The 24,083-nt window shown below is 39.2% G+C and overlaps 2 protein-coding genes across 2 annotated transcripts in view; one reads left to right on the top strand and one right to left on the bottom strand.

Annotated features, from left to right (window-relative positions):
• Positions 1-1,686: 1,686 nt before the first annotated feature.
• Positions 1,687-3,016, bottom strand: LOC139936279 (gem-associated protein 6-like). Its single transcript, XM_071931073.1, has 2 exons — positions 2,843-3,016; positions 1,687-2,101 (listed from the first exon to the last, which is right to left on the bottom strand). Exons 1-2 carry the CDS (start codon positions 3,013-3,015, stop codon positions 1,687-1,689), a joined length of 588 nt encoding a protein of 195 aa, XP_071787174.1. The 5' UTR covers position 3,016.
• A 153-nt stretch (positions 3,017-3,169) lies between these two features.
• The window catches only part of LOC139936292 (ATP-dependent RNA helicase TDRD9-like), a 55,241-nt gene continuing 34,327 nt past the window's right edge, over positions 3,170-24,083 (top strand). The window contains exons 1-24 of the mRNA XM_071931082.1: positions 3,170-3,498; positions 4,421-4,539; positions 5,064-5,203; positions 5,705-5,926; positions 7,394-7,516; positions 7,870-7,950; positions 8,413-8,571; positions 9,174-9,277; positions 9,608-9,666; positions 10,378-10,435; positions 11,482-11,624; positions 12,595-12,699; positions 13,846-13,943; positions 15,247-15,378; positions 15,700-15,868; positions 16,132-16,195; positions 16,790-16,901; positions 17,909-17,962; positions 18,671-18,790; positions 19,553-19,660; positions 20,817-20,917; positions 21,935-22,024; positions 23,112-23,228; positions 23,741-23,828. Of these exons, the coding sequence (XP_071787183.1) occupies positions 3,305-3,498; positions 4,421-4,539; positions 5,064-5,203; positions 5,705-5,926; positions 7,394-7,516; positions 7,870-7,950; positions 8,413-8,571; positions 9,174-9,277; positions 9,608-9,666; positions 10,378-10,435; positions 11,482-11,624; positions 12,595-12,699; positions 13,846-13,943; positions 15,247-15,378; positions 15,700-15,868; positions 16,132-16,195; positions 16,790-16,901; positions 17,909-17,962; positions 18,671-18,790; positions 19,553-19,660; positions 20,817-20,917; positions 21,935-22,024; positions 23,112-23,228; positions 23,741-23,828 (2,760 nt within the window). The 5' untranslated portion in view covers positions 3,170-3,304. The remainder of the gene's footprint in view (positions 3,499-4,420; positions 4,540-5,063; positions 5,204-5,704; positions 5,927-7,393; positions 7,517-7,869; positions 7,951-8,412; positions 8,572-9,173; positions 9,278-9,607; positions 9,667-10,377; positions 10,436-11,481; positions 11,625-12,594; positions 12,700-13,845; positions 13,944-15,246; positions 15,379-15,699; positions 15,869-16,131; positions 16,196-16,789; positions 16,902-17,908; positions 17,963-18,670; positions 18,791-19,552; positions 19,661-20,816; positions 20,918-21,934; positions 22,025-23,111; positions 23,229-23,740; positions 23,829-24,083) is intronic.

The following is a 24,083-nucleotide window of genomic DNA, read 5'->3' on the forward strand; positions in this document are numbered from 1 at the left end:
AAATGACAGAGTAATACATCTTTTTAAAAGAACTATTTAATTAATATGATCATTATGGTGATTAATAATGTGCAACTACAATGTATTGCTTTAAATTAGTATTTCTGTGGTGTTTTTGTAAAAGGACACATACAACTGAAAATTAAATATTTAATTAAAGTACAGCCAAGCAGAACAAACTTAATTGTTTCATTGAAGCTTTATTTCTTTGCTCAAATTGTAAAGGCATGTTTTTCTAAACACAAACGCTAACAAACTAAAGAGCGATGTACATAAGGGCTTGAATTTTACACTGGACCGCAGGACCTAGGCAAGTGGGTTTATTAATTTGGGGTTTTTACCCATACACTGATGTGTTTTAGCACTGTATATTCAGTACTTTCCCCGAGTCCTGTGAAAAAATATCACAGGCATGTTACTCGGGTGGGATTCGAACCCACAACCCTTGCGATTCTAGAGCAGTGTCTTACCAACTAGACTACTGAGGTTCAAATCTTATATGTTTTGGCAGCGGGTACCGCAACGATATATAATAGATGTTAAATTTGCATCGGGAATAAAGAATATTAATTTTGGTTTTTACTCATACACCTATGTGTGTTTGCACTGTATACTCGGTACTTTCCCGAGTGGTTTTAGTGATGGGCCCAGAAAAACATGACAAGTTTGACAGTCAATTGAACTCGTTGAACTCAACATTCCTCACTGTGAATATCTTGAACAGAAACAAACTATGTTCAATTGACTTTGAGTCTTAACGAGTAATGAAATACACTTAATAATTATTTCAGTTGTCCTAGTGCATATAAATGCATGTTATTGGAACTCGGGAATTGTTTCTCTCATTTAGATTCTGGTGTTGTACAAACAGTTAAGGGGTGGATTTCACAAAGAGTTAAGACTAGTCTTATCTCTAGTTAGGACGAGTTACTCGTCCTAACTTAGGACTAGCCATACGTTTTTAATATCTCCTAGGACTAGTCCTAACTCTTTGTGAAATTGACCCCTGGTCCAGTAAACATTTTGTACTACAAGCCCTGTGGTCTTTTTGATTTTTCTCCGAAATTCGAGCCCTGTACAAGGTAAACCCTTAATAAAGGTGAGGCGTTGGTTTAATTCCTGCTGGATTTTGTAGATTTCACTATTGTACTAGCTCTTTACCACAAGCAGTTTTTATCAGCATACAGTATTGGTGTCACGATTTTCCCTTGTTGAGTTTGAGAGTCGCTTCCTTTGCATCTAATCTATCTGGTTGGTTCTTCATCAGGGCTTGCACCCCTCCCAGTATGGTCTCATTTTTGACCCAGAAACACATAGGTTAACCCCTACTCTTCCCCGCCAAGTGTTCTGGGTTCTTTTACATGCACTACCAATCCTAAAGTGCATAATTAGTAGACCCTCCAGGTGAGGCTTTGGTTCAATTCCTGCTGGATTTTGTAGATTCCACTATTGTACTCTTCACCACAAGCAGTTTGTAAGCCATTTGTAAATCTCATTTGCAAACCAGAAACACAGGTTAACCCCTTCTCTTCCACACCAAGTGTTCTGGGTTCTTATTATTACTGCAAGGGTAGACCTTCCAGGTGAGGCTTTGTAGATTTGTGGATTTTGTAGATTTCACTATTGTACTCTTTACCACACAAGCAGTTTTTTAAACAGCCATACAGTAATGGAGTCTGCTTGGTGTCATGTTCCTTCCTCATTGAGAGTCACTTCCTTTGTATCTAATCTTTCTGGTTTGTTCTTCATCAGGGCCTGCACCCTACCCAATATAATCTCATTTGCACTGATGCAGTTGTCTAGACCGTAGGGGGGTTCTATGTACAATGCCTCAGCAATATTCAGAAGCTCTCCTTTATCACCCGTGATCGTCACTGGAATATGGTGCTGCTCCAACCACTGTTTCAATTCAGTCTTACGTCTGGCCGTCTCCTCTTCAGATAAATTCTTGTGTGGATCATTTAGTCTAAATAACTGACTCAGTCGATGCTCAGTCTGTGATGTGATTGCTTCAGTTCCTACAGTAATACTTTCGACCGCATGGCCCATGATGATTTTAGTGATCATTGATTGCTCATCTGGGAACTGTACCAGGACTATACTGTAGTGGAAAAACAGAAGAAATCAATCAACAGTTACAAAAATAACCATAGTTAGAAATATATTTTGAAATCACAATGCCCATCACAATCACAGCACCGCAGTGGCTAGTCTAATTTAGCTTATTTTAGTGTCTAGAGTCTAGACTCTAGGCAAGGGAAGAAGTAGCCCTGGCACTTGTGTGGCCAAGGCTAGCTGAATCCTTAGCCACACATCCATACCATTTCCAATGCAGCTAAGAAATAACCAAAATGTCAAAATATTCTGGCGCCTCCCCTACGAGCCACTCAGCAGTATAAACAAGCTGAATGTGCTGAATGTGGTATATTCCAAGATGGCTGCGCCATGTACAAATCGAGGAAATTAGAGTCGGAGAAAGGTAGCAAAGTTATAGTTAAAAATTTCTTTTTAAAATTGTATTTGTTTGAGTTTGACTATTCATTTGGATTCCATTCATTCAATACACACAATCAAAGCAAGGTAAGAGTAATACTAAGACTAGAGTTAGGTGAACACATTCAGCCGGTTTATAAACTGCCGAGTGGCTCGTATCGTAGGGGAGGCGCCAGAATTTGACATGTATGGTTATTTCTTAGCTGCATAACTTAACTTAGGAAATGTCTTATTATTATATTATTATGGTATGGACGTGTGGCTACTATAATAATATTAATAAATAAGGATTCAGCTAGCCTTGGCCACACAAGAACTTGAAGTGGGGCTAGGGGAAGAAGAGACCCACCTTTTTGAAACAGGGTCCACCGTAAATACCAATCCAGCTTGTGTCTTGCCATCAGTACATATTACGACAACCCGCTGGGAAACTAAGAGACGTAAATCGCTGGGAGAAAGACTCAAAAACACCTTGCCTGTCAGGACCTTCGCACAATCTCGATTCACCATGGGCGCAGACATCTTGTTTTCTGAGCGCCTTAAAAGTTTTGGTCGACAGTAGAGGGCGCTGTTCAAAAACATACGGGACGAAACCTTGACGCTTGTATACTGTATTTACTAGTTAGAACAGTAGTCGGTGCTAAGCAAAAACAAAGTTCAGCTGCAGTCAGTCTGCAGTGTGCCATGCAGAGCAGAGGAAGGAATGTGATGTTCGAATGTGTGATAAATGCGTAGAAAGTTAGGTAATAAAAGGCAGCAAAACACATGTTTCAGAGGGGCAACATTCCTTGCTTTGTTGTAACGAATAAACATGAGTCGGGTTACTTCTGAAGTGTCGTTCGAGCACATCGACGACTGGTTCAAAATTGGGTTGAAAAACCCACGCATGCCTGAGACCGTTTTATGCAGTACGGGGGGCCGAGGAGGAACCGGGGGCAGGTGGCCCAACAAGCAGAGGGACGAGACCGAAGAAGCAGACGCCGCACAGGTTCCTACCTATCGTCGGTATGTACTCCTTTGCTCCTTTGAGATACTGTCAGTATCCTGCCACCTATTTTTCACTCGGTTTTACAAAAATAAATACTCCCTCTTTTTTAATCATGTTAATAAGTTTTTATTTATTTCATCACGAATGAAAGTGGTGGCAGGATACTGAAACCTTTCCCTTTCTTCATATTGGGTGCGTTCGTTTAGCTGCCCTGGGTTTACCCCGGTGTGTGGTGTTTTTTTTTCCAGGACGAACGTGGGGAATTATGTGCACACGTCTGTCCTGGAAAGAAAAAACCCCACACGACGGGGTCGACCCAGGGAAGCTAAATGAACGCACTCATTAAAACAAATCTGATACAAATTAGATAACATATCAGAGTTAATGTTTTTAAGCCGTTTTAAGTTTTAATTAATGTGTACAAATTGTGCCTGGCTGAAAGGAAGACCAGGGCCCAATTTCATTGAGCTGCTTAGCACAAAAGTTTGCTTAGCACAAAATTTCTTCCTTGATAAAAACAGGATTACATGTACCAACCAAATTTTCACATGATTTTCAGGATTTAACAGCTAAATATCAGTAACAAGCAATATGCACACATGGAAAGTTGGTTGGTAATCTTATTTTATCAAGGAATAAATTTCATGCTAAGCAAATGTTGATGATGAGCAGCTCTATGAAATTTGGCCCAGGATCTGTTTGCCTCACGAGTCACTTGTGATAATCCGTACTTACTTTTTTTTCAGAATACAAGTATAATAAAACTGACAGAACAAATTATATTTAAATTTCTGGCAAATGAAAACCAGGAAACAATTCAGAACTAGAAAAACAACTATTGAAGTAAATTTTGTTGTAAGGAAAAAATTATACCAAGCTTATTATAGATGGTATTGAAAAAGAAAATGTTTTTTTAAAAAAATCTTTCATGATGTTTAGAGATCCCCAAGATCACCAGCTTCAGTATGCGGAAAAGTACCAGAAGCAATGGGAAGAAGAGAGGCTTCAAGACGCCAGTGAAAGTGATGTTGCAAGAAGCATTCACACAAGTCTCTCTGGTGAGTTCTACAGAGCCTAATTTTATAACGAGAGTTTCAGTTTAGGTTTAGTCCAAGCTCCAGCCTTAACGCTTCAGCCTTAGACTTCACTGAGCTAAGCCCGGCTTATCCAGCTCCTGTTCCCACCTACGCCCATCACCGAGCCAAGCCCAACTACCAGTTAATCTGTTTAGCAGACGATACTGATCAGAAAATTTCTTTGCTCAGCTAACAATGAGTTCAGTACCAGTTGCACTAATGTAAACTTCACAGCATTTTGATTGGTAATATGGTTCAGCTTAGCATTTTTCCTGTCCTTAGCTAGTTTTTTGTTCCAACATGCTTTATGAAATTGTGACATGGGGGGGGGGGAGAGGGTTTACTATAATAACACAGTTGTTATAATGCCACATCATTGTGGCCATTTTGGAATGTGTGACTTTCACTTCCTTTTTTTTTTAATGAAAAGATATTTTGTCAAATTCTTCAAACTAGGGTCCATGAGAAAATTAAGAAACAATCACAGTTTTGAATTATTCTCTTAGATTTGGAGAGTATGACTGAGAGTGATGTCTTCAGTATGCCGTACGATCAGCCAGCAGAACTCGCTGCTCAGGTCTACCATAACTATAACTTTGATCACACATACAACCCAGCTCTGCCAATCACTGAGTATGCTGAACAGGTTGGTGGAGAAGAGAAACAAGATAATATTTTTGCCAAGTGCATTTTTGTATCATGTATACAAGTCTTTCTGCTTTAAATTGATTTCTTTGTTTTTTTTTACCCCTCGAAAAAATCAGCCTGCATTGTTTTGTTGTTTCTTTAATGGCCAGTAAAGACTATGTTTGTTTGTTTGTTTGGGTGTTTGGTTGTTTGTTTGTTTGTTTTTTTGTTTTTTTGTTTATTTGTTGTTTAGATGATCTTCCCTTTGGGAAACACCAAACACCCACAAGGAGATATAAGCACCGAGCTAGCCACAGCCAATCTCTCTCATACAAACACAAACATTGGTTTATTGAAACCAGAAGACAATACTTATTCTAGGTATTCTAAAAGCAGTGATAGGCTTTGTGGTATTTGAACCCACAACATTGTGATTGCAATTCCTGCAGTCTAACCACTGTCATTGTATCAAGGGGCTTTAAAGAACAATTTCAGGTAACATTTTTTTCTGTCATGACAGATTGTCAACACAATCGAGGCCCAACAAGTGGCGATAATCCAGGGTATGACTGGAAGCGGGAAGACAACTCAAGTTCCCCAATTCCTCTTGAACCATTACGCAACGCACAACAAACACTGCAACATCATCGTGACTCAGCCCAGGAGGATTGCCGCCATCAGCATTGCCAAGCGAGTGTGCGAGGAACGGCGCTGGCAACTTGGGAGTCTTGTCGGTTACCAGGTGAGTTCTATTGGGTCAGAAGTACAGGGCCTAGTTTCATGGCTCTGCTTAGTGTAAGCAAAGAATCAGTGCTTACAGAAGCAGGGAATTCCGTGCTTATGTCAGCTTATTTCTGGGGTTACTCCACATTACTAGGCATTCTACGCTTACACAGCTAGCGCAGAAAGCGGTGATCGTAATAAGCTTGGGCGGTCCCTTCGGTTACCCGGTTCTACCCGGTTCCAAATTGAAAACCGGACTTGCGGTTCCACTCTTCTGTGGAACCGGGTACCCGCTTTTGTCGGTTCCGATTTTAAAAGACCGAGTCCCAATTATAAAAGGCTCTGTGGAGCCGATCCTGCGACGAACCGGCTCTAGAAATTGAGGCTTGATGTTGAAAGCGGTGACCGCAGATACAGTGTGCAAAGGCTTCAAGCCGACATGAGTATCAACTATCACATGTGGCTGCATACACAGTGCACACACATAGGCATCTTGTACAACCGCCACATGTATGCATGTACATGTCATGCATATACATGTCATGCATATACATGTACATGTACATGTACGTGTATAGACAGCACGTTGTGATTGGCTGCCGATATATCCATATTCATAAAAGCTTGCCCCATGCACAAAACACACAGTGCTGTATGTATGTATGTATGTATGTATGTATGAACAGGCATTTACAGGCATAGTGCACTGGTATGTACAGAGACGACACACTGCATGCACTACGGATGTACTGCACTACTGATGTACTGCACTACGGATGTACTGCACTACGGATGTACTACACTACGGACATACTGCTAGCTACACAACGATCGTACTGCCGGCTAAATCAAAGACTTGTTTAAATGCAGGGAAAATAGGTGCTCGGTGGCACGATGTCTGATCATTGGGGTGGGTATTCTGGTATTTTCTTTAAAAATAGATCGGCTCCAATTGTGTGTGTGTGAGCTCGGAACCGATGTCTAATTAACTTGGTTATTTTCAGTTAAAATAGATCGGCTCAATTGTGTGTGTGTGAGCTCGGGACGGGCGGCTTATGTTTTATATTGAATTGGAACCGGGTATGTCTCAGAACCGAGCTTTTTTTCGGAACCGGAACCGAGCCCCAAATTTCTGGAACCGCCCAAGCTTAGATCGTAAGCGCAGAATTTGGTGCCGAGGCGGGATGAAAATGAGTTAATTAGTGTTAATGGCGAGCATGCTCTGTGAAAGAGTTGAGTTTCTACATTATAAAGTTGAAGGAGGATTCAACAAGGCACTTAACCACAACTGCTTCATAATAAGTTGTGAAAGTAGTGCATTCTGCTCTACCAGCCAGGCTCCTAGTGGATGATACCCATGCATACATCCTTACGAACTGTGAAGGGGGTAACCCTGTCCAGCCCCATGAGTAGGTGGCATTGTGCCCCTGATGTCATAAGGTCTATTTTAATACTCTGGTCAAAATATCTCCTCCCCATAATGCAGGTTGGTATGGATAATAAAACGTCGGAGGATACACGCCTTACTTTTTGCACTACTGGGATTCTCTTGAATCAACTGATCCGGGATAGAACCATGATCAAGTACACACACATTATTCTAGACGAGGTAAGTAAACAGGTTCATCTTAAAGTCACCTGGAAATATCATTTGTTTTCTTTCAAACATAAGAGTATATGCTTATGAAAGGTAAAACAATTTTTTAAATAATTGTTTGTCACGATTTATATGTTTAAAAACTAGATAAAGTTGTTATGGGGGGTGACTCCGCCTAACCTTTTGTGACGTCAATCGAGACAGATTTTGCCTGCAATGCGTAGAGTAGACACACATAATGATTGTTGATTTCTTCTGATTAAATGCAATTACTTGTTCCAATAGATAATGCTGGTTGTCCTCTTCATTATTGACGTCTTTAGGTTCAGATTTACTAATTTATGTGCGTAATGTGTTCTCTTCAGGTACATGAAAGGGACCAAGATATGGACTTCACCCTTCTAGTAGCCAGGAAGCTACAGAGATCAAACTCAAGACATGTCAAGGTAAATTCCCATTGATTGTAACAGCCAATATCAGCTGTTGCATTTTTTCTATGTTTTCAGATAGAGTTTTCTGGAATATGGAATATGACTTCATTTCAATAAAAGGTGTTTGTTTAGTATTCACCTCCACCTGTGGCCTCATGATATTGTTCCATCCCTCCATTGTTTTGAACGAATGGCTAACTTTTAACAATATCACCTCATTTCTGCAAAATAAACAGGTGCTGGAACAATGTATCATGAACTCACAGGTGGAGGTTAAGTCCAATAATGCCCGCCGTGTACTCGCCATTCGTGGGATACGAATGGCCCTCAGGCAATTCTTACCTTTGAATGGCACGCACCTCGGCATTATCCTATACTTAATTTCATAAGCTTCATAGCTTTCAGGCAACAATTTAAACAGTGATGTTTGTTTTGGATACTTAACCAATCCTGTATTATACCTTTAACTTATTGCAGATCATCCTCATGTCAGCGACCTTTGACACCTCCATGTTTGCCAACTACTTTGCCATGCCCATAGCCGGGAAACTGGAGAACGCTCCTGTTGTGAACATCGAGGGGAAAGTATACGATGTGCAGGAAATCTACGCACCAGATATCAGCCACCTCGGACAGGTAAGAATGCTGTTCCTTTACTTCAACTATTATTGGCTCAGCCTTACAAATAATCAAACTACATTGTATGTTGTGTCCCACTTGCCCGTTTTTAGTTGGTTTAGCACTAGGAGTTAAAAACTCAAATTATCTGACATGTTGCGTCCCACATGCCCCTTTGCAGTTGGTTCAGCACTAAAAGTTCACAACTAAAGTTGTCTAACCATGCTGTGGCCCCTTGCCGATTTTCAGTTGGATTAGCACTATGAGTTCAAAACTCAAATTATCTAACCAGGTTGTGTCCCACATCACCCTTTGCAGTTGGTTCAGCACTACAAGTTCATAATTCAAATTATTCAACCATTATGTGTCCCACTTGCCCATTTGCAGTTCAAGTTCATAACTCCTGTTATCCAACCATACTGTTTTCCACATGGGCCCAATTTCGTAGAGCTGCTAAGCACAACAATTTGCCAAGCATGAAATTTCTTCCTTGATAAAAACAGGAAAACCAGCCAAATTTCCATGTGATTTTCAGGATAAGCAAACAGTAATGTACGTCTTTCTGAGCATGGGATGAAAAAATGCACCTTCTTAAAAATATTGTCTTTTTCTGTCCACAGTTTATAGAAAGTGAAAATGGTGAGCCGACGATCAACCCTGAGACTTATGAACTTGCCAAGAACCTGATCATTCACTTTGACGAACTGGAAGTGGCTGAACAAGGGTGAGAATCCTGACCAATTTCTTCAATCTCATCCTAGGGAAATAAACAAATCTTTGCATGGTAGACTATTCATTGTCTGATTTTTGTTGGCTTAATTGCTGTGTTGTAAGGGAATGACAATAATTATTCACATTTCATGGAACATTCTGGAGTTGGTGATAAATTTTTGATATTGATAACAAGTCCTCAAAGTATTTGTTGGAGCAAACAAAGTCATCACCTCCTGTCTTTTTATTACGTTGACCTACATATGTTTCATTTCCCCCTCCCCCCAACTACAGTAAGTGCCAAAACTGTCTTAATGCTAAACACCTTTGATTTTACACACAGGGACAGTGACAAGAGTGGTCGTGCTAAGCACAGGGGAACAGTCTTGGTGTTTTTGCCAGGTAAGTTGGTTCATGAGAGAAATGGCGTGTGTTGATTTATCATTACTGACAGATTTGTAGTTTCATTTAATGTGCAGCCAAGGACTTTCAAAAAGCAAACTTAGTCACCACACTAGCTAAGAAATGCATGGAGAGAAGACGAGAAAGGAAGTTCCATTTTTAGTTTAGGGAGGAAAACCCCAGAGAAATCAATCTGGGACTGAAATCTCAATCAACATTGTGGCCCCGACGGGATACCAATCGGGGCCCTTAGAGGTTGAAGGCAAGATAACACTATGCCTACCCAACCACCAGGGCCCAGTTTCATAGCGCTGCTTAGCGGTCGATTTTGTGCTTACTGTGCAATTTCTATTTCATAGCGCTGCTAACCATAAGCACACGAAAAGGCATGCTAACCCTCTGGTGCTTACCGCACGCAAATAAAGGACATCACAGTGCAAATCCACGGTAAACACGCAATATGGCCGCCCAATTTTTCTGCTAACCTGTGAAATACGCTAAGGCTCAAGCAAGTTTTTCTGCTACAGTAGGCACACAAATTTTCTTACCGTTAAGCAGAGCTATGAAATTTGGCCCTGGTAGTTACAATATCTTGAAACAGTTCCTTGTAAGATTGGGAGAAGGGGTTAAGAAACCACTTTTCCTACCCCTGAAGCTTGTTTCCCCAATATACCAGACTGACATACAGAGATTGTTGATTTTTTATTTCAGGATTGGCTGAGATTAACAGACTTGATGAAATGCTCGTCAGTGTGGTTGCTTCTCACAGGTAAATCTTCAGTTTTTAACTCTGTATTCAAAGGAAAGCTGCATGATCATGTGTACTTCTGTAGTAGTCAGAAGCTTAACGTGTGTAAAATCGATACAAACACAAATGCTCTCCTTGTATGTATCCTAACTTTTGTAAATAACACAACTCAAGTCCGGCTCATACTTTATAGGAATGCAAAGTGAAATTGAGGTTACAAATTTGCGACAAGCAATTCGCCCAATTCACTCAAGTTGCAATTCCCTACAGTTGTTGCTGTTTTCTCAAAAGCATGAGTGCTAAAAAAATAAACCTTTGCAAAAAATGGTTAGTGGCCTGACGTTTTGACCATAGCAGAGTCTATCTCACAGGCTAAATCTCTAGGGCCTATAATGATAAAAATTTAGGATCGAAACGTCTGGCCTATTACTATTTTTTTGTATTGTACCATAGGTCCTTTTGGTTGGTAAGCAGTTTGCAACAGCTACACCTTTATGAGAAGATAGACTTGTTAAAGGATTCGGGAACTTTTTCAAAATGTCCACAGATTTACATTAAACTTACAGGGTTTGGATAGTGATGGTGGAAAGCTTCCCTTCAAATGTTACAAACTGAGGTTCTGTTTTTTTTTTTAAAAGTCACAAATTAATTTTCGTAAAATCCCATTAACCAGTTATGATATAATACCATAACCATAGCCTATTGTTTAACACGTTTTTACATGCTAAAATTGAGACTAAAATTATTTTGACAAAATAGGGATACCGCCAATATAGGGCTAGATAGCTCAGTTGGTAGAGCGCCGGCACGTTAATCCGGAGGTCGTTGGTTCGAATTCCACTCTAGTCAATTCTTTGTTCAACCACAAAAATAAAATTGTTTTACTCACTTCTCAAAAACTGCAGCACCTCAGTAGGTAAAATTTCAAGGGAAGCTTGCTACTATCATAAACTTCAAACTGTGTAAGTTTAATGTTAACTGGTGGACATTGTATTTTGTGTTAGAAAAAAGTACATAGTTCCTTTAACATTCCTAATCTAATATCTATTTGACCTTGATGTGTTTAGGTTGTGGGTCTTGCCTCTTCATTCTACCATCACATCCCAGGAGCAAGCCAGAGCCTTTACCAAGGCCCAGGATGGCTTCCGGAAAGTCATCCTAGCAACCAACATTGCGGAGAGCTCCATCACGGTTCCTGATATCAAATACGGTAAAGACAGTCTTGGGTTTCTGTAAATCAATTTTGTGTGGTACTCAGTTATTGGGTCAGTACACTATTCTGAGGTTTGGTCATAGAGTTATACATAAGAACTAGAGGGCGCACTGGCCTATATACGCAGCGAGGCATGCGCGCATGTGGCTATTCGTTAAATTGACAACACAGCATTGCACAGCCTGTGTTTGTGTGGCCATTTTGTAAGTTGACAAAACAGCATAAGACAAACGTGTACTTCAAATTCAACGCGCATACAGAATGGCGCAGTTTGCAGTTCCGTCGCGTTTGTGCAACAGCATCACCAGTGCGACCTTTAGTTCTTATATATAACTCTATGGGTTTGTTAGATCTCTTTCCACTGTTTCAGTGCCCGCTTTTTTGCAAGTTTTGAACCCGAAATGCCAACCTTTATGAGGTTTTTTCAAAAAGGAAGGCTTAAACCATTTTGTGAGTCAAGAGAAAATAGTAAAATACCGTGCATAATTTTCAGGATGTAAACACATTGTTCTTAGTTTGAGTCATACCAAAAGGGAAATCAGCTGTTAAAGACACTATGGACACCTTCGGTAATTGTCAAAGACCAGTCTTCTCACTTGGTGTATCTTAACATATACATAAAATAATAAACCTGTGAAAATATGAGCTTAATTGGTTGTCAAAGTTGCGAGATTAAAGAGAAACACCCCGGTCACATGAAGTTGTTTGCTTTCATATGCTTGATTACGGGACCTTCAGATACAGTTCTCTCGAACATAATTTCATTTCAGGGGGAAATCTTTCACAAACAAAAAGTTTCTTGTATGAACTTCATAATCAGTAACAAAAGACTAAAGTTGGTCATTTTTTTCTTCATCTTAACCAATCCTGTATAATACTGTTAACATGGTATTCATAAAATGATTTGGGGGCAGTCTTGGTTTACAGTATGAGTCGCTGATTATGCACAACACACTTTTTATTTCAGTTATTGACTTCATGTTGACTAAGTGCATGATATGTGATCCAGAGACCAACTTTCAGAGTCTTAAAGTGCAGTGGGCATCCAAAGCCAATGCCACCCAAAGAAAAGGTAAGAATCTAGTTTCATCTAGCTTCCCAAAATATCCCTCAAAAACTGACCCAAGAGCTTGGACCTGTGTAGCACAAAAAACAAATGGTGGTCCTAAATTGTGTATTGAAATGTTATTTTATGGTACATTGAAAGGGTAAAAGTCAGTTTTTAAATCAATGTGATTCATTCCTTTTTTAATAGTTATATTGTTTTTTGGGGGAGTGGGGTTCTGATAACGCATTTCAATGGGTCAGATCACGCATTACATTTTGTAAATCTTATACCAGTGTGGTATCTAGAAACAATATTAGTAATGTGTTATTATTGTAGGGTGTCAAGGCCGAGTGGTTAAGAGCATCAAATTCAAGTTCTGGTGCTAATTCACCGGAGTGTGGGTTCAAATCCCGGTCGTGACATTTGTGTCCTTGAGCAAGATACTTTACTAAAATTGCTTCTCTTCACTCAGGGGTATAAATGGGTACCTGCGAGGGTAGAGGTTGATATTGTGAATGAGAAGCTTTCAGAACGCCAAGGCAGCTCGGGGCTGTATACTCCCTAAGGGGAGCTGAGAAAGATTAAAGGGATGTTTGTTGGCCCAATGACCAGGGGACTAATGTAAAGTGCATTGATACAGTTTATTGTGAAATGCGCTATATAAGAATTTATTACTATTATCCAATTTTCAAACCAAGTAGGCCCTTCAAGGTGCCTCTGCAGACCAAAACGCCCTCCAATCCTTAGGAGTATGCAGCACCAGTAGCCAAATGGCTACAAAGGATGGTGGTCGTCATTTGGATCTATAGTTTTTACCCATTTATGCCTGAGTGATGAGAAGCAGTTTATAGTAATGTATCTTGCTGAGTGAGAACAGGTGACAAGACCAGGGGTACGTTTCACTCCGGCGAACAACACAAACATTTGGCATTTTATGTGCACGTTTTCAAACTACAACATGGATGCACTAGAAAGCATACACAACGTGTGCGAAATTTGTCAAATTATTCAAATCCACACTCCGATAATTCATCCATCAAATCTAAAGTTCGATGCACCAGACTGCTCAGCCACAACACGCCAGTAATTGTGGAATTGCTTTTTTTGTAATGATAACTGTGGAGTGGTTTCTGTTTTCTGGCGTTTAAATTTATTTTATTTTTGTAACAGGAAGAGCCGGTCGTGTTTCGTCTGGTCGGGTTTACAGACTTGTCTCAAAAAGGTTCTACGAGGATTACATGAATGATTATGGAATTCCTGAGATGAGGGTTTGTTTTTACTTTCATTATTCTGAATTTTGACATTTTGTGGAAACAGAACATTTATGAAGACTTCAGATCTTACATGTATTTGATCATGAAAGGCAAACAGAAAACTAAAATAATTATAGTGTATTTTTCCACCTAATTTAGCCTCTTAGAAAAACTTTGCTGGGGTCTGATTGTCAGGCCATTTATTGTCTTGCATTCTGTTAATTCAGTGGGCTTCATCTTTACACCAAGAGGGAGCGGATTTTCAGGAATGTTCATACCATCTTACATCTGAGTACTGCTACGAATTGTTTTGTTTTGTGTTCCGAAACCCCATTAATAATTAACAAAAAGTAAATCAGTTGTGAAAGATATGGGATTTAACATAGAACAAGAAACATGAAGTGAATAAAAAGATATATTTCGCAACACTTGATAATAGGTTCATCGGAATGGTCCATCGAAAATCTAAATCTATCGTCCCTACGAAGGAAATCAAATTCTTCATATATAATTAATAAGATCTTACAAAATATATTTGGCAATTTTGCCGAAAAAGGATTTCTAATAATAGAATGTGTCAAACTTTTTATGAAAGGGTTTGGCTACTTTTTTTAACACAAAACACAATGTCCACAGATTAACATTAAACTTACACAGTTTGAATACAATGATGGTAGAAAGCTTCCCCTAAAATATTACTTGCTGAGGTGCTGAAGTTTTTTGAGAAATGAGTAAAACAAGTCACAAATATAATAATAATAATAACCTTACTTATACAGCACTTTTTACAAAGTGACTAAATTTTCATCTCAGGAGAGGCAAATTATTTTAGCATGTAAAAGGTACTTTCGTGACATTGTACCCAGACCCTTTAAAGACACTGGACACTATTGGTAACTGTCAAAGACCAGTGTTCTAACTTGGTCAATCTCAACATATGCATAAAATAACAAACCTGTGAAAATTTGAGCTCAATTGGTCGTCGAAGTTGCAAGATAGTAATGAAATAAAAAACACCCTTGTCACACGAAGTTGTGTGCTTTTAGAAGCTTGATTTTGAGACCTCAAATTCTAAACTTGAGGTCTCAAAACCAAATTCGTGGAAAGTTACTTCTTTCTCAAAAACTAAGTCACTACGGAGGGAGACACTTCTCATAGTGTTTTTTACTATCAACCTCTCCCCATTACTCGTTACCAAGTAAGGTTTTTGTTAATAACTATTTTGAGTAATTACCAATAGTGTCCACTGCCTTTATTAAGAGACATGATTACTGTCAATAATAAATCATATGGCTCTGTCTAATTTCTTCTCCCTCAGCGTTGCCCCTTGGAGCACCTGATTCTCAAAGTCAAGCGCCTAGACCTTGGTGAACCAAAGGCCCTGCTTGCTCTGGCTCTAGAACCACCCAACCTGGATAACATCATGAGGACAGTACTCCTTCTCAAGGAGGTCAGTAAGAATTATAAGAAGAGTGTCTAAGCTGAGCGGTTAAGAGCATCAATGTTCTAGTTCTGGTGATTAAGTCATGGAAATGTGGGTTTGAATCCCGGTACTGCTTAAGTGTCTTGCTTAAGGACACAATTGATGATTAGAAACATCTGAGCTTGAGTCCGATCAACTTATTTGTTTGGCCATGACATGCCACACTAGTAGGTTGCCAATCATTAACTTTTGCCTTATATACAAGGCTGAAAGAAGAATTTTTTTAATGTTTTAAAGGAGTTTGCGCTTTGTCACTGAATTGAATCATTAAGTTTTTATTCTTTACAGGTTGGCGCTTTGTCTACAACCACAGGGGGTGTCATCTCGCCTAATGACAGCGATGGTGATCTAACATTCCTTGGTCAGGTGCTCTCTGAGCTCCCTGTTGACATACGTGTAGGGAAACTCTTGGTACTAGGCCATGTGTTTGACTGTCTCAGGGAATGCCTCATCATTGGTAAGTAGATGTGGACTTCATTTGGAAAGAAATCCTTGAAGTTAGTTTGTAACTGCAGCTCTGTTTACCAAGTTCAAATAATACTACTTGGTTCTTATATAAAGCACGTTTCCAAGTAGCAAGATCAAGGCGCTTTACAACACTATATCCTTGTTCTCCTTGTTCATCAGGAATACTTTAAGACCTTTCCTTCAACTTTCTCAACTCCCTTGGGAGTTTATTTTTGTCTTAATAAACACATTTTTTTAAACTTATATCCTCAGGTGCTGGACTCTCTGTGAAGAGTTTCTTTGCAAGACCATATAAGGATCAACTCAAATCCTATGGGTGAGTTAGACCAAATCCGAATAAGCGGCTACATATAATGGGTGTGGCTGTTGCCTGGTGTCTTGCTAAGGGCATCTTAGACTTCAGTGCATGTAGAAAGTAAGAAATACATGACAATACAAGGTCTGAACAACAGAAAAATATTGTTGCAAAAATTGTTATTAATCCCTGGAATGCTGGATTATATTAAGAATACAAACTTTCACGAAAGACGGAAATATATTGTAATTCACTGCATACATGTACAAGACACAGCTTATTTGACTTTCAAAGGTCGCAAAAATTACTGCGTTTATACAACGATGCTCCTTATCTGATTTTGATTGAGTTCATTGTTTTGATCTCTGTGTGAAATCTTACGTTTATACTGTACCTTAAACAATACCTTTATTTCGTCCAGGGCAATTTTACTCGTTATCATTTTTCTTTAAAACAACATTTGCACCGTTTATGTTGTGTAGTTGGTACAAGCTTGGTGAAACATACAGACCAAAGAAGAAAGCCACTGGCCATGCTGCTGCACGCAATAATAATAAAACCAAATTCTGATGTAGATTGACTGTTCTGATGCTGATTGTTTTGTCATGATTATAGGTCCAAGTTGAAATGGGCAGGCAAGTCCTTCAGCGACTGCATAGCCATCCTGAATGCATACACTGAATGGGAACATCTCAAGGACACAAGTGGATTCCTAAGACCGGGAATGGTGAGTCAAAGTCATTAATGAGAAAATGAGAATTTTTCATTTTTTATTTCTTTTTTTTCTTCTCCAGAAGTCGATCAGAGCATACTGATCGAAACATTGGGTTGAAACCAGCGATTATTTTCATAACCACCCCATTTCATTAAGTGATTATCATTACATGGTGTTAATGCAAACCTTTCTATATCAGGGTTCCATTTTGCAACGTTTCCAATCCTACTTAACTTACCAGCCAAAAGGACCTATAATATCAATGCAAAAAAAGTTAATGACCTGATGTTTCCACCCTAGCGGAGTCTTATTTCAAAGGCTAAATGACAACAAGCATGAATAGTTCACCGCTCGATTTATACGTGTCTCAGATTTTCGATCCATGTTGGGTTTTTTTCTATCTGTTTATCGTGGCATGTTATGCGGTCTAGTTCATCGGACCCAAGCTCTGGTGTTTTCAGCAGCAGAGTGTGGGTTCGAATCATGAAACGTGTGACCTTGAGCAAGGTTATTTAACCATATCTGCTTTGTCAAAAGTTGGTAGTGCATTTCGCTCTACCAGCCATGCTCCTCCTGGTTGATGATACCCACGTCTACATCCTTACATACTGTAAATGGGTAATTTGGTTGCAGCCCAAGTAGTAAGTTGACAAGCGATTTGGTTAGTGGTCAAAATTATTTAAGTGTAGCCCTCCTCTAGCTGCGGGGCAGTCTCGGTAGTCTAGTTGGTAAGACACTGCTCTAGAATTGCAAGGGTCGTGGGTGTTCGAAACCCACCCGAGTAATATACCTGTGGTTTTTTCACAGGACTCGGGGAATGTACTGAGCGCTGACACACATCGGTGTATGGGTTAAAACCAAATTAAAATTAATGTCGCCCTCGCGTTGATTGAGAAGCCGTCCGGCCTTATGATGTTAGGTGATATCTCATAGATTGTACACAAATGTACACGTATGGTTACCTTTTACTGGTTGGCTAAATTTTGTATGTTTTGAATGTGATTTGTTGTTTACAACAGAACGAGAGAAGGTGGGGTGAGAAGAACATGATCCAAATCAACAGAATCCGAGAGGTAAGACATGATTGTTTGAATTGATCAACTTTAAATTCTCCTTACCAAAATTCAAATCCCTGCGGTTTAAATGACTACTCGTACAAAACTTTAAAAAGCTTCAGCGAAATCAGAGCTTCTAACCCTCCCTGATTTTTGTTCAACATCGATAAACCAATTTATCCATGTTCCCTATTACGTTGACTGTAAGAAGATACAATTATATGTTGGTTTGCGGTAACACCATGTGTGTATCTACTTGCCAGATAGAGTTTGTTCTTGGAGAACTGTCTTGCTTAAATTCTACTACCGCGGAGTAGATTGTTCGGGTGCTCGGGAGACTTCTCAGTTCTGAAATGACTAGAGCAAGCTAGTCGAAACGTTGAGACCAATGCAGAACTGACTCCGCGCGGGCAGTACAGTTAATTACGATCCTATAAGCTAAAGTAGTAGTCCCAGCCTATTTCTTTTCAGAACTGAGAAGTCTCCCGAACACCCGAACAATCTACTCAGCGGTAGTAGAATTTAAGCAAGACAGTTCTCTAAGAACAAACTCTACCTGGCAAGTAGATACACACATTGTGTTACCGCAAACTAAATATATGTTGATACCTCACCATGCAATGCCTCAAATCCTTTATAAGATACAATTACTTCTGTAATGGAGTCTGAAGATTGCCGTTCAATTTATTCAGAACGATGTTACCTTTGATCACCCAATTTTACCAGGTGTCTGAAGTGGCCAAGGAGCTGTGTGATCGATTGTTCAAGTTTAATATCAAAGTGCCAAGAGACAGCCACAGGAGGAGACAGCAGGAAGATCACGTACAGGACTTGCTGGTCCTCAAGGTACAGTATGGTTAGACGGGTTTAAATTGTTATTATTTTTATTATTTATTCGTCTAAGATACAAGACAATAACGTTCACAAAAATACAGTACGATACTACAAAGTAAACAGAATCAGGAAAACTAGCAAATACATAATGTACAATACAAAACCCTTAAAGCAAAATAAATAGTTGACGAGGGGAGAAAAACAAAATAGAGACAACAACAATAGGAACAACAACAAGAATAGGGACAACAACAAGAGGGAAAAAAACAGCAACAGGGACAACATCAATAACAACAACCCAAAGAAACAACAAAGGAAAAAAAAATGAAAACAACAACAACAACAACAACCCAAAGATACAACAACGACAACGATCAACGATTTCATTTGATCAACGTGCTGTGACATGGATCAACGTGCTGCGACCTAAGATTTCCATATCTTTGTTTTGATTGGTTCGAGGTGATGAAGTGTCAACTTGTTCACTTCTATAATGTGGTTATTGAAAAAGATCCAAGTTTTCATCCCCAAAAATTTGAATATGAAAAAACGTTACCTTCAGAAACAGTTCTCAGATTTTGTACTTCAGCTTCAAATTATTCTTCCTGCATGGTCTTGTTGTTGTTGCAAAAACGCTACAAACTTTTGAAATAAAAAATTTCAGATGTTAGTTACAGAGTATTCAAACAATTGGACGATTCTAAACACCAAAGGTGTACATTTCCTCTAAGCAGCAGTATGACTGTAGATCCCTTCTTCCTCTTGTCTTTTTAGCTTGTTCTCGCTGGAGCCTTCTACCCTAATTACTTCATGTGTGAGGAACCAAATGAAGCTGATGCTCTGAAACAGCTCTCAGGAAAGGACCCCTGCACTACTGTCATGGTGAGTGGTTATTACACTTCAGGGGCCAATTTCATAGAACTGCTTATGCAAAAAAAATTGCTTAAGCACGAAAATTGCTCGCTTATTTTTCACATATTACTGACACAAATTTCATGCCATATACATTGCTTGTGACTGGTATTTAGCTGTTGTTTACTTAGCATAACACATTAGTGGAGTCTTGGCCGGTAATCTGATTTTACTAAGCAAGGATGTTTTTGCTTAAGTAAAATTTTGTGCTTAAGCAGCTCTATGAAATTGGGCCCAGGTGATTGCATAATTGGTCACAGGTAGCACCCTCTGTATCAACATACTCTGGTAATGATCCTGAAAGGTGTAATTTCTTTCTCAAAAAGCTAACTTGTTAAAATGACGGTAATGGTGTGGACGCTATTGGTAATTACTCAAAATAATTATTAACAAAAAACTTTACTTGGTACGAGTAGTGGGGAGAGGTTGATATTATAAAACACTGTGAGAAGCCGCTCCCTCTGAAGTGACTATATTTTTGAGAAAGAAGTAAGTTTCCATGAATTTGGTTTCGAGACCTCAGATTTAGAATTTGAGGTATCAAAAACAAGCATCTAAAAGCACACAACTTCGTGTGACAAGTGTTTTTGTTTGTTTCATTATTATCTTGCAACTTCAATTACCGACTGAGCTCAAATTTTCATTTGTTATTTTATGCATATGTTGAGATACACTAAGTGAGAAGACTGGTCTTTGACAATTACCAATAGTGTCCATTGTCTTTAAGCATCAATTTTACAAAATTTTGTCTGGAATGCCTCTGTTGATTAAAAATCAAGTATGTAAAAAACAAATCTAAAACTTACCCAAATCATTCATGTCTAAATAAGTTTGAAACTCACCTCAAGGTGAGTTTCAAGGTGAGTTTCTGAGATTCATATTTCATTGGTATCCATTTGTGAAAGCTGCAGTTGGTACCCGATGTCACCTTACTTAACATTATCAATTTTACGTTCATGATGTTTTTTGCTGTTTTATCAACATGTAGACACTGCATCCAGCTGAAACTTTCACATGTGACTTTATCATATATTTCTTGATGCCTTGACCTATAACTCAGCATTACGTTGACAAAAACCAATCTATGACCTTACCGTTAATCAGTCTGCTTGTATCTCTTTTTAAGATATCCAATCTCCCAAGCCACGGCTACCTGTATAAGACGGCCATCGCGAGTCTCTTTGAGCAGTGCGGTAAAGGAAAGCACCTCTACTTTGAACAATCCAAGTAAGTGTTACTCGGTCACAGTTTCAGTCATGGACCCGATGTCCTGGAGCTGCTTAGTTTAAGCACAAAGAGTAGCTGAGCACAACAACATCACGCTTTAGAAGAAGATAACTAACCAAAATACAATTTCAAATGCACAACTTTGTGACGGATTTCCTTTCTTATTTGTGCTTAGTAGGAAAGTGTTTAACAATGTTCTCTGTGGTAGCAGCTCTATCAAATTGGGCCCTGAAAATTTGCCAGGTTCCTGTACAATGATAGATAGATAGATAGATAGACAGATAGATAGATAGATAGATAGATAGATAGATAGATAGATAGATAGATAGATAGATAGATAGATAGATAAAAGATTTATTGACAATAGCCATCACAGCATAAAAAACTGAATTGCAACTATGATACAATGTTTTAAAAAGATTAAAAGGACATCATTAAGAGAACAACAATTTATATATACAAAATGCAAAGATCATATGTTTTTGCCGCAATACTAAACATGAGGACCAGTGCAGCTATTTATATATAACAACAAATAAGTAATAAAAAAACATTCAGAAATGTAAAATTTTGTACAAACCAAGAAATTGCTTTGCGTTACTTTGGAACCTCACCTTAGACCTTGAGTTCAATAGGAAACCTTTTCTTTTCCTTGAAAGAAACTCAGAGTAGATTAGTGAGTTTATTCCATAGAGTTATATATAAGAACTAGAGGGCGCACGAGTGATGCTTCGTGCACAAACGCTATGGGACGGCAAGATGACAAGCGCGTCATTCTGCACGCGCATTGAATATGAAATACACCTTTGAGGTTTTTTTTATTGAACGCTCACGCGATGCTGTTTGTTCAACTTACGAATTGGCCGCACAAACACATGCTGTGAGATGCCAGTTTTGTCAACTTAGAAAATGGCCGCCTGCTCGCATACCGGGGCAAGTATATAGGCCAGTGCACTCTCTAGTTCTTATATATAACTGTATGGTTTATTCAAAATTTTGTGGTGATATTTGTTTCAGAGCACTGATTGAGTTTGAGCGTCCCCACTCCATGGCCGACACAGAGTCTAGCCCCATCCTAACGGCAGTGTACATGGCTGTCAAGATGAGGTAGGTTATAGATCGATCACTGTTGAGCGAGCGTGTGATTGGGGTAACTTGGGTTGATTAAATATTGAGAAATTGATTGGTTGGTTGGTCTGTGGGTTGATTGGTTGGTTGGTTCATTGATTGATTGACTGATTGATTGAACGGTTTACTATGTGATCGATTAAATGATTGAATGATTGAATAATTGATTGTCAATGTAACCTAGTTGTTAGAAGGCTACTGTACAGGCAGTGACAAACAGACGGATGTTGAAGTTCATAGGGTATTTTATTCGTGTTTATTTACACTTGAAGTGTTATGTTCATACATACAAAAAATGATAGTCAGAACGGTTCTGGGATCTTGTTTTTCCTCTCACTCTTGCCTCCAGTAAAGTTGGGGTTATCTACCCAAGGCTCAAGAATATAAAATTGCTTAGCAGCCCGGCGACAATTATAGGTGTGGCACCAATCGTACCAAAATGAGAAAGTGTTGCCGCTAAACCACTTGCTATCCCCCATGTACATTGTTGGCCATTTGTTTTTAGCTTCCAGGCCTAGAAAAGCATGGAGGCAACGGCCTCCGTTGCCCCTGGTCTTGGCCTTGGTACCTTTTGACTTCAAGATTTTCAAATGGAATTGCCTTTTGCAAAAATGAAAATGGCCTTGCCCTTTTTGAAGATTAAATTCCAGGCTTGATCTTCAAGCAAACGTTAATCTCATTTGATATGGGATGCAGAATCGCATTATTTTTTTTGTCTGTATTCCACTCACGCTATTGTGTTTACTTGTGTTGTCGTTCCTCCCAAAACATGTCATGGAAGTAGACAAACTTTGTGCAACATATTTTGACATTTGTTCAAAAGTTTGTTGATTTTTCCCCAACTCTTGAAGTTCACACAGCTATGAGTGTGCCTACCCACTTCTCACACACACATCTTCGTACACAATAGCTTTGTATAGAACCAAACTTTTGGTAAAGTAGCTTTGTGATTGTTGACGTTTACGTTTACGTTGGTTTACTCAGCAGAATCCACAAGTTTGGACGTAAAGCTAAGGGTTGATTACATTCTTTGCCATGATGAATCCATTGATTTGTTATTCTCCAGGTTACTTCGTCTGCCCATGACCATTGACCTTTATGAGGTCAACGAGTCACAGATGAAGTCCCTTGAAGACGATAGGGAGAACTTGTCTCAGAGTGGGAGGCAGCTGAAAACCGAGAGGTAAGTAGCACTGACATGGGCCGAGTTCAAATGGCAATAATAACTAAAGCTTTATTTAAGGGCACTGGATCCTATTGGTAATTGCTCAAATTAGTTGTAGGATAAAAACTGTCTTGTTAGCGAGCGATGTTGATAGTATAAAACATTGTGGGCAACTGCTCCCTCTGAAGTAACGTCGTTTTTAGGAAAGAAGTTCTTTCTCACTAAAATATTTGAATTAATTGTGAGACCTCCCTCAGCTGAGGTATCGAAATCAAGTGTCTGAAGCACACAACTTGTGTGTCAAGAGTGTTTTTTCTTCCATTATTCTCTCGCAGCTTCAACGACCAATTGAGTTCAAATTTTCACAGGTTTGTTATTTTATTCATATGTTGAGATACACCAAGTGATCAGAGAAGACTGGTCCAGGGCCTTTAATCTGAATGATTAGCGTTGATATTCTGGGAGCTCAAGCATATTTTGTACTTGATTATGTAGTTATGGATATTGCTTTATTTTGAAACTGTTTGTAGATTGTCCGTGTCTGTGGACAGTGATGCCCCAAGACAGGTTGCCTTGCCGCCCCCTAACAGGAACTGGGTGGACATTATGGTCACTGAGGTAGGTTCTTGCTTAACTACTTGACTCCTTGTATAAACATGACTATTACATAAGCACACTCTTCTCTTACCTCTTCAGTCTCCTGACGATGACTAGAGCAAGCTAGTCGAAACGTTGAGACCAATTCAGAACTGACTCCGCAGCAGCACAGTTAATTATGATCCTATAAGCTAAGCTAAAGGAGTAGTCTAGTCTATTTTCTGTACCATACGCCCTGGTAAAAGTTAAAAAGCAGGGCAGTTTTTTTTAGAACTG

Source organism: Asterias amurensis, chromosome 1 (genome assembly GCF_032118995.1).
Source record: "Asterias amurensis chromosome 1, ASM3211899v1".
In the NCBI taxonomy this organism is placed as follows: domain Eukaryota; kingdom Metazoa; phylum Echinodermata; class Asteroidea; order Forcipulatida; family Asteriidae; genus Asterias; species Asterias amurensis.